Source organism: Anarhichas minor, unplaced genomic scaffold (assembly GCF_050575085.1).
Source record: "Anarhichas minor isolate MPS153535 unplaced genomic scaffold, ASM5057508v1 ptg000020l, whole genome shotgun sequence".
In the NCBI taxonomy this organism is placed as follows: domain Eukaryota; kingdom Metazoa; phylum Chordata; class Actinopteri; order Perciformes; family Anarhichadidae; genus Anarhichas; species Anarhichas minor.
Genome location: NW_027466466.1, coordinates 2,971,341 through 2,984,805, shown reverse-complemented (window position 1 = coordinate 2,984,805; position 13,465 = coordinate 2,971,341). Strand labels below are relative to the sequence as shown.

Genomic DNA, 13,465 nt, shown 5'->3' with positions numbered 1-13,465 from the left:
TACTATTTGACTGATCACAGAGAGGTACATATCAAAGTTTAGTGAGGATGCTGTTCTTGAATCATTTGAAATGGCAGCACATAATCACACCTGTTGTCCTCTGGGGTCAAAAATGACCCCGTCAGGTTTGACTGTTTATAAAGCATACAGTATAAATTATCACCCACCTCTGTGTTTCAACTCCTTAGTCAACTTTATTCCAAGTCATTACCTGACATATAAAACATGTCAACATTCATTTCTGCAACATTTAACCCTCATGCTACCTTCAAATTTACTAACACCTGTTATCCTGGGGTCATTTTGACCCCAGCAATTTGAACCTGCAGAACATTATTGTAATTAAAATTGCTACCAAAGTTTATGTGTCAGGTACTTAGTTTTTTGTTGACTACCTAAATAGCCCTTTAAATAAAACAACCCCCCCGACACCCAAACCCGTATACATCCAGACGCCCTGTTACGGGACTATGGAGAAATATGCAGATCACCATAAAATCTCACTGATTGACCTAAAATTGGAAAGAGATATTTTTTGGGTGTTTTAATGGCTTTACATATCACTTTACATATCAACATGTTGAGTTTGTGTTTACCCAGTTGTCCCCATTAAAATAGGAAAAGTCATTCAATATTAAACCAAAAATATGATGTCTCATTTATTTAGAACATTCTGTGCTGTCCTGGGGTCAAAAATGACCCCAGGACAGCACAAGGGTTAAACATTTTTCAAGGAGTGGAATTTCTTTATTGGTAAAAATGTATTCAGACGTTTCTCAACCGATTGTTTACTTGACCATTTCCTTACCCAAATAGATTTGAAAATTCAGCTCAACTTGAAGCTGTAAATCTATGCAACATAGGTGGGTGACCTGCAAAACTAATACTTAACCACATTAGCCTGATCCCAGAATGCAATGTGCAGGATGTTCCCATATGTAAGGGTTCGGTGACCTCATGCCTGTTCTTCTCTGTCCTCCAACAGCTTGTAATTGCGATCCTCAGGGGTCCATCAGCTCCATGTGCGACGTCCGCGGGGGCCAATGTCACTGCAGGCCCAGTGTGATAGGTCGACGCTGTGACCAGTGTGCTCCGGGAACTTACGGCTTTGGACCCTCAGGCTGCATAGGTGAGAGACTCTCCAGACCCGTTCATGGAGCATATGGTGTATATTTTACACTCCTAATCTGGTTGCATTTTTCCAACTAATACTTAGCTTGGAAGTGCTTTGTAGGGCCTTAAGGTGCGGACACTGCAACAGCTAATAAAACAGTTTCACTGGAAAACCTCAATTGAAGCTCCTGGATCTCACACAATATTGGTACTCAATGTTATTTCGCGTTTTGTTCTTTTATTCTATTTAGTTACAGTGACAAAGGTCTGCAGAGTAAGATGCGTTTATCCACACTTTATGTGCAGTGCCTTGGATTAGTTACACGCTATGCTGCTAGCGCCCTCTACTGCCTCTCAGTGCACAATTGCAAATCCAAAGCCCCTTTACTTAAGTGATGTATTCCCAAACTCTCTTTGATTCCTTCTCCTCTCCACTTCACTTATTCCTATCATCCTCCCTCCTGAACGTTTCTCCTTGTCCCTCTCTCCCTCGGTCCAGCCTGCAGTTGCAGCTTGGAAGGCTCTGTGACTCGACTTTGCGACAAGTACACCGGTCAGTGCCAGTGCCGTCCCGGAGCGTTTGGTCAGCGCTGCGACGGGTGCCAGGCGGGTCACTGGGGCTTCCCCAGCTGCCGACCCTGCCAGTGTAACGGACACGCCGACAAGTGCGACCAGAGGACCGGAGCCTGCGTCAGCTGCAGGGACAACACTGGAGGAGACAAGTGTGACAGGTGATGTCTCAATGTGGAGGTGACCACGCTGCATGAGATCAGGTTCAAATCCAGCATAGCATATCATAGGGATAAAAAGGGGGATTAAAAGATTGAAAAGAGAATAAAGTTGTATTGTTAGTTAAAGTTCACAGGATTTTTTTCTACTTTGTTATCTCTGTAGGTGCGCCAATGGTTACTATGGTACCCCAGTTTTGGGCAAAGCATCCAGTGCTCAGTGTCGCCCATGCCCCTGTCCAGACGGCCCCAACAGCGGACGCCACTTTGCTGCGTCTTGTTACCAGGACAACCGTAACAGACAAATTATCTGCAACTGTAACCAGGGCTACACAGGTACAACTGAAACGATGCTTGTAGCCTTGCTGTATTCCTTCTTTTGTGCTCTCTGTCACATCTGTCCTTGCTTTCTGCTCTGTGTCTCCTCCTCATCCTCAGCAGGTGATGCTAATGACATTATTGCCGTGTCCAGATGTGTGTGTGTGTGTGTGTGTGGGTGTGTGTGTGTGTGGGTGAGTGACGGTGTGAATACCTGTTGAAACTGTTGCACACCTGAACATTATAGCACTGCACCATTATACTGCTCTTCGTTTGAGTTTTCGAACATCACTGCGAAACCTGATCTGAGTCAAATATACGAAGTGCAATTGTGTGTTGTGATGTATTTTATCGAGCCAAATGGCACCTCAGTGGATCACTTTAAGCTGAAAGATACATTTTATATTCAGAAAGAGAGCCTGAATAGTAATATTTCATCTCACATAGTTTCAGTGCATCCTTATTTTTGTTTGTAGCTAACTGGAGTTTTGTCGAAGGAGGAACTGATGTTACAGTATAGATAACCTGAGTGATGAACCTTAAACCAGGACTACTAGTAGCTCTGGACTTGGGCTCAGTGGTGCTTTGACCTAAATGTGTTGCAAGCACCCAACTCAACGGTCCCGTTAAATTTTTCTGTTTTGACTGTTACAATTAATTTTAAATCCCTCCCCCAAGCCCAGTGGGCCCTTTTACGTCATCGTCGTAAGCCTGTGCATTAAAACGGCGGTGCGACTTGACATCGCAAACAACAGAGAAATTCCCATCAGCCTTAGCTTTACTTGTGTTTGTTGCTATTTAGCAAATAAAAAGCAAAGATAGCGAACACGGTAAACATTATATCTCCTTAACATTAGCATGTTTACATTAGCATTTAGCTCAAAGCACTGCTGTTTCTAGATACAGCTGAGTTGCTAGCATGACTGTAGACTCTTGTTAAGATACTTTTTTCCATGGAACAAAAGGTTGTTCAAAAGGAAATGTTTGACCTGATGGTGATGCTGGAGGAAAGGTCAGGGGGTCATCAAAAACACAAGGAATGACCCACTGGGGACCACGAATATTCATCCCTATTATCAAGTGAGTCCAGCAGAGTCCATCGTTATTACCACAGCTTCATGTTTTTGATCAACTCGAGGTTCTTCAAGTCGACATTTTGTGTCAACCACTGAGGTTCCCCTCCTCCAGAGCAGCTCTGTTAGTAATAAAACTCAAAGTCAAGGATACAGCTCAAATGAGGTAAGAACAATGTTTGTCAGTGTGCTATGGTGAATGGTAACCTGTAATTTCCTCCTTCCCCTGTTTTACTGGCACAGGGATTGTTAAACGCTCCGGGGCGACCATTTTTAAGCGTGAGTAATGATGGTTGACCCCCGTCCCTTCCAGTCCTCCTCTATATTCCACCAACCCTCCACTTCACCAGTCCTACCCATGCATGGCTTCAGTACCCCTCCCATCAACGGTGCTGTGCCACAGTGCACTCCCGCCCATGTGTGAAGACCTGGCTCAAAGAATAATGTCAAACCCTTTCCATGGCTTTTCAGTGGCTGCCGATGTGTTGTATGGCACTATAGGGACAAATACGTGTCCCTAAAATTAGATTGAAATTATATTATAAGTGGTAAAAAGATTTTAAAAACTAGATTTGAACCAGGTCTGTGTAAATGTTTCCAATACAAGGACCTGGCCCAGAATCATTATTTTTACAGTTATTGTGTCAAAAAGTGTGGTTTCCCGATCATAAAAAGTATCCTTTAAAGTAAAAAGGGAGAGACCTTGAGACAGGTGTCACTTGATTCTGAATCTGGGTCAGCTTCTATCTCTTGTGTTTAAACTGTTCATGTTTATCTGTGTATTGAGGTTGGGAGGGGGTTGTACGGTCATTTCCTGGAAAATAAGAGTTGTACTGATACAATAGTATCGAGACAAAGAGCGCAGCCCATCACACTGTTAAAAGCACAGGAATACAGTTGTTACCACATTATGCAACCAAGGACTGAAACGCTAACAAAATGCCTTTAGCTAACTAAAAACATCTGATTTCAGCATGTCAAAGGATTATTATGTTAGTCTACCAGGGGTGCTGCTGATAACTAAAATGATGATGTGACAAGTTTGCAAACATTTAGCAAGCTAATTTTAGCTATGCGTAAGCAGGCTACTGCAGTTAGCGAAGGCCCTTGCAAACATAATACTGCATAGCTTTCTAATTTATCCACATTCCACGATTACACAAGTTGCATACTGTTAAATGCTTTAGCTTAACCTACAGAAATATAGTTCCCCAGTTTTCCCATTCTTCCTGCTGGTGCCTCAATTTTGCAGTTCTTTACCCTGTTGGTAGTGCATCCCACCACACAGCAGCTTTTATGCATGTTTCTGTTGTTTTCTAGCAGACAAAGTGACAAGAAGGCACCTTCACGCAATACAAAGTCAATGGAGAGAGTTTCCCCTCCGGTGTGGGCAGGACTTAAATACACTCCATCTCTATACCCATACAGCCAGGATAAATAGGCTGATGTTTTTTTTCTCTTTACCCGCTCGGCTTTTCTGATAAAGCACAACAGAGAAGGGTACTGACCATCGAATGCTCACTGTATCATTATGACCTGTCTGTTAGAGGAAGCAGGACAGGGTAGTGTTTCTTAAAAGTACAGGATGAGAGAGAGGAAGTGGACCTGAAAAGTTAAAGGACACTGTAGCTGCTTAACTCAATGCTCTAAACTCAATGATGAACTCATTTGGATGTCAAAGGTCACTGTGACATCAGGTTCATCCCATTCTCATGAACTCTATATCTCAGGAATGTCAGGAGGAAATATCAGGACATCTGGCACAAACATTGATTTGAACTCGAGGTTGGACTGATTAGAGTTTGGTGGTCAAATGTCACTCTGACCTCACAAAACACATTTTTGGGCTGTAACTCAAGAATTCATATGCTAATCATGACAATTTCACATCTGTCTTACATCTTCTTGCAGCCATCATGGAAGAATCAAATAATGTAAAAGACTGCTGAGTAATGATAAAGTTTATTATGTAATCAAGTACAGTAATATGCTGCATACTCTCCCGAACAAAGATGTGATGATGAAGACTCTTAAATAACCCAACCCCATTGAGTGACAATGCGTTCACTAAACTCAAACTAAATTCTAGTAGCATACTGTATTTATATGATAACGTTAATAAGTGTTAAGACTAACATGGTCTATCAATACACTGAAAACATTTCAGTTGCAGTCTAGGCAAAAATGAGGCGGGTCCACTTTAGTTAAACCAAGACCACCTGCTGATTGTGCTGCTGTTAATTCATACGTTTCCTGCTTCCCGTTGTTTCATACACCCTGAAAAAACTGCTTGAGAAATCCTGTAGAGCACTTCACTGATTCTAATTGCAAATATATTTCAGTCAAAATAAAAGTAGCAATCATCATATCTCCTCCCCCACGCTTTTCTTATTGGAACTCTTGTTCTCTTTCCTTTGTTGCTTTTTCTCCCAATTCAGGAGCCCGATGTGAGGAATGTGCTCCGGGTTATTATGGCAACCCCTCTCAGCCCGGAGGGCGCTGCCAGCCGTGCCAGTGCAACAACAACATAGATATGTCCGACATGGAGGCTTGCGACAGGCAGACCGGACAGTGCCGGAAATGCCTTTACAACACCGAGGGCCCCAAGTGTGACATCTGCAAGAGCAGCTATTTCGGCGACGCTTCCCGTCGCAACTGCAGGAGTGAGTGACCTGTTCATTGAAAAGAATTGTTAATATATATTTAAAAAAATAAGCAATATCATGATGATGCATGCCGGTTTTTGCCCTTCAGAGTGCACGTGTAACTTCCTGGGCACTGACCGGGGCCAGTGCATGGAGCGTGAGGACTGTGTGTGCCAGCGAGCAACAGGGCAGTGCCAGTGTCTGCCACACGTCATAGGTCTGCCATGTGACCACTGCGCCCCCAACCACTGGAACCTGGCCAGCGGGATGGGCTGTGAACCCTGCGGCTGTGATCCCAACAACTCAGTCACCTCGTCATGTAATGAGGTATGGCACACTTGGGACCTGGACACGTTCAGATAAGCACATCTCATGATGCAGTACAAGTGTGATGTACGTTCACATTCATTCACGCTGACGTGTCATGCTTCACTCTGCTGTGCAGTTCACTGGGCAGTGTCAGTGTCGTGACGGCTTCGGCGGGAAGACCTGCACAGACTGTCAGGAGAACTACTGGGGAGACCCCCGGACCCAGTGCAGAGGTTAGATGCATGAAGACATAATGCATGCTTGTTATGAACATGATGAGACCAAAGGATTCAATGCAGAAGTGAAGTGCTGTCGGGATTTACAGCAGACAGTACGTCACAGTGCAAAAATACCTTCAGCTCATTTTGGCTAACACTGCAACCCAGTGCACGAAGGCTAATACATATAGAGCGTACTGACCACTGTCACCCTTTGGTTTGTGGACTGCCATTTTGAAGCCTCAAGTTTGGCATTTTGGCCGTTGCCATCTTGGCTTTGTGGAGCCAGGACAAAAGGCTGGAGCTGGAAACGGATACGCATTATGCCTCTGTAATGATTGACAGGTAGCTCTGGTAGCGACCTGTAAATCACAAGGTAGCCCCGCCCTAAAGCATCTTTATGGTCTTTTTGACTCTAAATTGACCATAATTTACTGGATAAACATCATGCTGTTATTGAAGAAGACTTGAAACTAGAGATTGAGACCATAAACTCATGTTTACAATGTTTACTGAGGTAATAATTCAAGTGAGAAGTAGAGTCATGTTCACATAAACTTCTATACTAGCTGACTTCTTTTGACACCCAGAGGAGTCGCCCCCTACTGACCATTAGAAAGAATGCAGGTTTAAGGCACTTCTCCATTGGCCTCACTTTTGAGACCCGGAGGCTACGTCCACTTCTTTTTCTATTCTTACAAAACAATAATCAAATTAAGCACCATTAACATAATCAGAATGGCAAACCTTGTGGTCCAGTGCAGGCCCTAATAATGATATGATATATGTATGACTAGGTTTAGGGGGAATATATAATATCTACACTAAATAATTGATGTTGTCCAATTTATTTTGTAAATAATCAGGACTGTTTGAAAATCAGTTTTAATTATTATATGTGAATAATTTATAATTTGATAATTTAGATACATTTTTATAAATAATTTATGCTCACCCAGATAACATACAAGAAGCATTTTATTAGAATTCTGACTTCAGGTAGGTTAGATAATTTCAGAACAGTATCACTAACCAGTCTCAAGCCTTGTACCAGCCTCATAATCAATAAACAACACATTCTTTTTGCAGTTAACATAGATACACAAGTGTAAACAAATGAGATTATCTCATAACAAGCTAGATCCTGATGTTCCATATTCACTTTACCCTCCCTCCTCCCCCCTTCTCTCTCTCACCAGCTTGCGACTGCGACTGGCGAGGCATCGAGACCTCTCAGTGCAACCGGGTGACCGGCCATTGTGTTTGCCAGCAGGGGGTGTCAGGTGTGCGCTGTGACCAGTGTGCCAGAGGCTTCTCTGGCCAGTTCCCCAACTGTCAGCCCTGTCACAAGTGCTTCGGGGACTGGGATCGCATCGTGCAGGTGTAGTTTCACGCAAAAGTCTGGGTCTAATCCTCAGTCAGCAGAAGCCGAATGTGAAATATTGAAGAACTGATTATGAACCACAATCTTTCTCTTCACAATTCCGTCTCATCAACAGGACCTGGCAGTGCGCACCAAGACTCTGGCGGAGCGTGCCCACGAGATTCAGACCACTGGGCTTACTGGGGCCTATGAGAAGGCCTTCAGGGACCTGGAGGAGAAACTGGCACAAGCTCGGGGAATTGTCAACGCACGCAACGCCACTGCTGCAGCTGTCGCTACCCTAATGGAGCTTATTGAAGATCTTAGGTACAGCTGGTACATCCCACTGCATTTTAAGAGTTCCCCAAGTGTGATTATCCATCTGCCACATACAGTAGTAGTGTCAAGATAATGATGCTTGACTTAGGAACTGTTCAAGAACAATCTCTTAACACTGTCTGCAGATTTATGCAATTTGTCAAAGAGAGTACATTTAAAATCATGTCCGGATTGTAATTTACACCCCCCCACAACTGCTTCTCTTACCCTGCAGAGCGCAGATCGGTGAGGCCACTGACACCCTGAACCGTCTGGAAGGAGACCTAACCATCGTCCAGGACAGCAACTCTGAGGCAAGCAAGGAGCTGAGTGCTCTGGAGAGAGAAGCCAAAGAGCTCAACCTCACTTCAGATCAGCTACACCGCCAACTAGATATCCTAAAAAACTCCAACTTCCTAGGTGAGAACAAGAGGGAATTCATTGTTCAACCATTCACTGTCGTACCTCAAACTTTCTGCTCCTGTCTGCTTTAACTGTCCACACTCTTTTCCTACTTAAGATCCCTCACACGCAGCATCATTATTCCGAATCCTCTTACACTTAGTGAAGAATCTATAATCCTTTATGATCCTCAAATTTACTCCAGCCTCAGTTAGATTCATCTGAATTTTGGTTTCCTCTAGGTGCGTACGACAGCATCCGTAGCTCCCACAACAAGTCTCGTGATGCGGAGCGGCGTGCCAATGAATCAACAACCACCCGTCCCAGCACCGTCAGCCAATCTGCAGACACTCGCCGCCGCACCGAGCGCCTCATCTCAGTCAAGAAGGACGACTTCAACCGCAAAAATGCAGCTAACAAGCGGGCGCTTGGAGAACTCAACACCCGAGCGCAGGGCCTGAACCTAAAGAAGATCAACGAGAAGGTTTGATCACATTCTTCGTTATTTAAAGCAGCTATTGGCTCTGATAAAGTGAGACAGTATTTATAAATGGAGACATACGAAGACAAAGAGAAGTAACTACAGAAGCAGTAAAATTGAGAAAAACAGCATTTAAAGTTACGGTGCTCCCCAGCAGGTGGCGGTCCTCATCGCTATATGTCTCCGCGCTGTGTCCGCCCTTTTTGTTGTTTCCTCTTGGATGCGTGCTTACGATCTGGCCCCCGGTTGCAATATTTTTATGGTTGAACCCAGAAAAATCTCAAACACAGCTAAATGAATAGAAAAGAGAAGCAGATACAGACACCGCCATAAGTGATGATTAAAAGGTTGTTTTTTTTGTATCAGTCGACATTATTTTTTTTAGGAAAATCTACACATTGTGCCTTTAGAATAATAAATATTTATTTTTATGATAAAACAAGAAAAAGTCCCTTCTGGTCTCGACCAAGTGTGTAGTTGTTGCCTGATCAGTTCCACACAAACAGAGGTACATGTTCACTTGTCCCAACAGGTTTGCGGCGCCCCAGGTGATGCCGCCTGTGGGGAAAGTCCTTGTGGGGGTGCAGGTTGCCGCGACGATGAAGGGAACCGTCACTGTGGAGGCCTAAACTGTAATGGCGCTGTAGCAGTAGCTGACAATGCCCTGGAGAGAGCCAAACACGCAGAAAAGGAGCTGAACAAAGCTATGGGAGAGGTGGAGGGACTCTTTACCAAGGTACGGAGTTCAGCTGATTCAAACATATAACATCACATCTGTTCGGCTCGACCACATCTGGAGGTTTGGGTTTTTGTGCTAACATATCTCTAGAGCCAACTCTTTGGACAAATACACTACAGAGGCAGACAAAGCTTTTGTCCTCTTGTCACTGGACCAGAATTGAATGCAGATGATCGAGCTAAATCCAATTTGCAAGTGTTGTATGTTATTATATTTTTGACACTGCTGTCAATACTGTATATGGCAGACATGTTTGCTGAGTACAAGCCTATAGGCAAAACCTGAAGACTTCATCACATGCCATTAATCAACCACGGTTATTGTGAATAACTACCAGCCTTTTGTGTTCACCATAAGCATATCTGCCTTTCATTCAGGTGGCAGATGCCAAGACCAAGGCAGAGGAGGCCAAGGGTAAAGCCCAAGCAGCTCTGGACAAAGCCACCGCCACCAAGAACAAAGTGGAGCGCTCCAACAATGACCTGAGAGACCTCATCAAACAGATCAGAGACTTCCTCACTCGTGAGTCTGACAGTCTGCCGGGTCTATACATTATGATATGTTGTACATGTACATTTAGCAAGTTAAAGTTACGACAAGGAACTTTTAACTGGTCATAAGGTTTCTACATGACCGACATCAATAGACGAGACCATCAGAGTGAACACTGGCTATTTCTAAATCTGACGAAATCATGCAGATTCTGGAAGAACTAGAACCAGCACTGAGCGAGGCACAATGTCAGACCCTGCTGCAGTAAAATAAGATGGTTTCTAAAGGGAGTCTGGTGCTCAGAAACACTGCTGCTTTTGTCTCCAGGGAACGCCGAAATCAACACAAAAAGAAAGTTCCTCGAGGTAACTTTAACCAAGAACACGTAGAATGTTTCCTGTTAATCAACCCTCCCGTGTCGACCCTGCCACTTCTCATTTCTCAGAGGAAGGTGCAGACCCGGACAGCATTGAGGCAGTGGCGAACCGCGTGTTGGAGCTCTCCATCCCTGCTTCGCCCCTCCAGATCAGGCATCTTGCTGATGAAATCAAGGAGCGTGTTCGCAGCCTTTCGAATGTGGACGCCATCTTGCAGCAGACGCAGGACGACGTCCGCAAGGCGGAGCAACTTCTGCTGGATGCCAAGAGGGCAAGGTAATCAGAGAGGACTCAGACTTGAAACAAACGAACCAAGAGCATTACATATTGATGCATCCTCTCGCCGTTGTTAAGGCACAGCGCTGAGGGGGTGAAGACCACAGCAGAGACAGTGAAACAGGCCCTGGCAGATGCTAAGACTACCCAGACATCAGCAGAGAAGGCCATAGCGAGAGCCAAGGCGGACATTGGGGAGACTGAAGCTCGACTGGTACAGGTAACCAACCCCCCCAAAAAACAAGAAAAACGTTTAACTCAGTGTAATAGTGGTTAACTGAGCAATAAGTAAGTTTTTTTTTTAATGCCACATACAAGAAATAGACATATCTGTACAGGTTTTTAGGGTTGTTAATGAATGCCTGTCACTCAGTGATTGGCCAGGAGAGGCTTATATTTAAAGTTGGACCATTGTCACAAGAAATTGTGTTAACCAGCTCAAGAAAATATCAGTCAGTGATTTATATGGTTTATTGTTTAGTTAGTCCTCCTGGGGTCCTGACATAGAAATACAATACAATACAATACAATACAATACAATACAATACAATACAATACAATCAAAGTACAGACAACTGAAGATATAAAAACAATCTGCAAGCTAAGCAGATACTCAAATTAGATAAATTAAGGATGAAGTAGTAACAGACTCAGCTGTACAATTAAACATAAAAACAGATAGTGATACTGCTGCTATTGAACTAAATATGACAGAAATTCGTTATTGGAGCCGGGAGCATGATTTGACCAGAGGCTGTAACCGTGCACAGAGGCCATTTGTATCTGGTGAGCCAAGCCGGACGAGTTGTTGGTACAAATTCTCTCGCAGTAGCATTAGGAGACACAAAGACATTATTCTGTAAAACCATTAACTTTAAAGGTGATGACATGTTAGTGTTGTGTTTTTTTCCACTGTTTTCTAGTGGCTAAAAAGATATTTTAGTGTAGGTTCACTTTGCATTCTCTCCTCAGATTGAGTCTGAAACGTCCAACAGTGAGAAGGACCTGAATGACGCCATGGACCGGCTGGGCACACTGGGACGGAAGATCACCGCCCTAAAGACCAAACGGGCCAACAACAGCATGGCAGCAGCCCGAGCCGAAGAGACGGCCACCATGGCACGAGACAAGGCCAACGAAGCCAAGCAGGTGTGTGTGTTCGTGTGTGCGCACGCATACTTTTCCTCATTAAAAGCGTACACAGCAGTTAAAGAGAAACCTCTCCTGTCTTGATGTTCAGATTCTTGATGGCCAGCTGACGGATAAATACCATGAGGTGCAGCAGCGGGTTGACACAAAGGCCAAAGCTGTGCAGGACGCCAAGAAAAGAGCGGAGAGCCTCAGAGATGAAGCAAAGGAACTGCTGAGAGATGCCCAGAAGAAGCTCCAGAGACTAGCAGGTGCTCATTCATGTCTCTGTGTGTGCCTGTGTGTATGTAGATGAACATATATATGTACATTATATACATGACATTGTTTTATATACTTGTGTGTGAATTAAATTCTTGACTAATGAAAAGTACTCAGTATTATCCCATTTAATTAATAACTTTTGTACAAAATGATCAGATTTATGAGAATTTGAGTCAGTATACTTGTTATTATCTATTTAGACGATGTAATTGCGTATCACGATATCTCGATATATGATGTCATCACGATATGATAACTTTGAAAGAATATAAATGATCATATTGAATTATCGCCCAGCTCTTCACAGAGAGAGAGAGAGAGAGAGAGAGAGAGAGCAACTTCAGTCCTTGCTTATGTTTCATCAGCATACCTACGAAAAGGGATCGATCAAGGGATTTCATATATAGATGTGTAACCATTCCTGACTCTCCTGCTACTCACAGAGCTGGAGAAAAACTACGAGGAGAACCAGAAGAGGTTGGAGGGGAAAGCTCGTCAGCTGGACGGCTTGGAGGACAAGATGAAAGCCATCCTCAATGACATCAACAAACAAATCCAGATCTACAACACATGCCAGTAACTCAGGACTCCATGTCCTAAAAAACAGCTGCACCACCGTCTTTGTCTGGCGACACAGTAACTGTACAAGAGACTTTGAAGAAACAGTTCAAGAAGACTTGGCTTGGGTGGTGATTTTATCACTCTGTAAGGACATTTGCATATTTTGTGTGCAAACTGTCTTTTTGGTAGGAATTTCAAAACGGTTGCTATTATAATTATATATATATATAAACATACCCATAACTGATCATGAACAGGGTGTCTGATATCACATATTTTATTTGGACTTTAATTTGTGCACATTATTTTTGTTTTGGATTTTCTAAATAATCTGGAAATGTATCTGTGTTTAAATGTGTGTTTTGAACATGAAAATTATATTTTAGAATATGTCAATAATACTGAGATTTGGGTGACAATAATGCATTGCAAACAATCTGTAGTTTCACAGAGACTTTGTAAGTGAATTGTATAATCAGCGGGTCGGTATCATTTTCTCCCCTTTATCTATGAGGTCTCTGTTACTACTGGATGTAGATTCAGAGACCTCATTTAAACTGCACTGGACAAAGTCTTCTTTCAGTGTGACACACAACAGCTTTTGAGAACATAAATTCAGAATGACAATCTGTTCAAATT

The 13,465-nt window shown here is 43.4% G+C and overlaps 1 protein-coding gene across 1 annotated transcript in view; it reads left to right on the top strand.

Moving 5' to 3' along the window:
• The window catches only part of lamb2 (laminin, beta 2 (laminin S)), a 42,225-nt gene extending 29,380 nt beyond the window's left edge, over positions 1-12,845 (top strand). The window contains exons 21-38 of the mRNA XM_076095336.1: positions 986-1,129; positions 1,613-1,844; positions 2,008-2,177; positions 3,476-3,511; positions 5,671-5,895; positions 5,987-6,204; positions 6,323-6,419; positions 7,604-7,785; positions 7,904-8,094; positions 8,321-8,505; positions 8,730-8,971; positions 9,501-9,704; positions 10,085-10,229; positions 10,645-10,852; positions 10,931-11,072; positions 11,825-12,001; positions 12,093-12,252; positions 12,709-12,845. Coding sequence (XP_075951451.1) covers positions 986-1,129; positions 1,613-1,844; positions 2,008-2,177; positions 3,476-3,511; positions 5,671-5,895; positions 5,987-6,204; positions 6,323-6,419; positions 7,604-7,785; positions 7,904-8,094; positions 8,321-8,505; positions 8,730-8,971; positions 9,501-9,704; positions 10,085-10,229; positions 10,645-10,852; positions 10,931-11,072; positions 11,825-12,001; positions 12,093-12,252; positions 12,709-12,845 — 3,095 coding nt within the window. The remainder of the gene's footprint in view (positions 1-985; positions 1,130-1,612; positions 1,845-2,007; positions 2,178-3,475; positions 3,512-5,670; positions 5,896-5,986; positions 6,205-6,322; positions 6,420-7,603; positions 7,786-7,903; positions 8,095-8,320; positions 8,506-8,729; positions 8,972-9,500; positions 9,705-10,084; positions 10,230-10,644; positions 10,853-10,930; positions 11,073-11,824; positions 12,002-12,092; positions 12,253-12,708) is intronic.
• Positions 12,846-13,465: the final 620 nt, after the last annotated feature.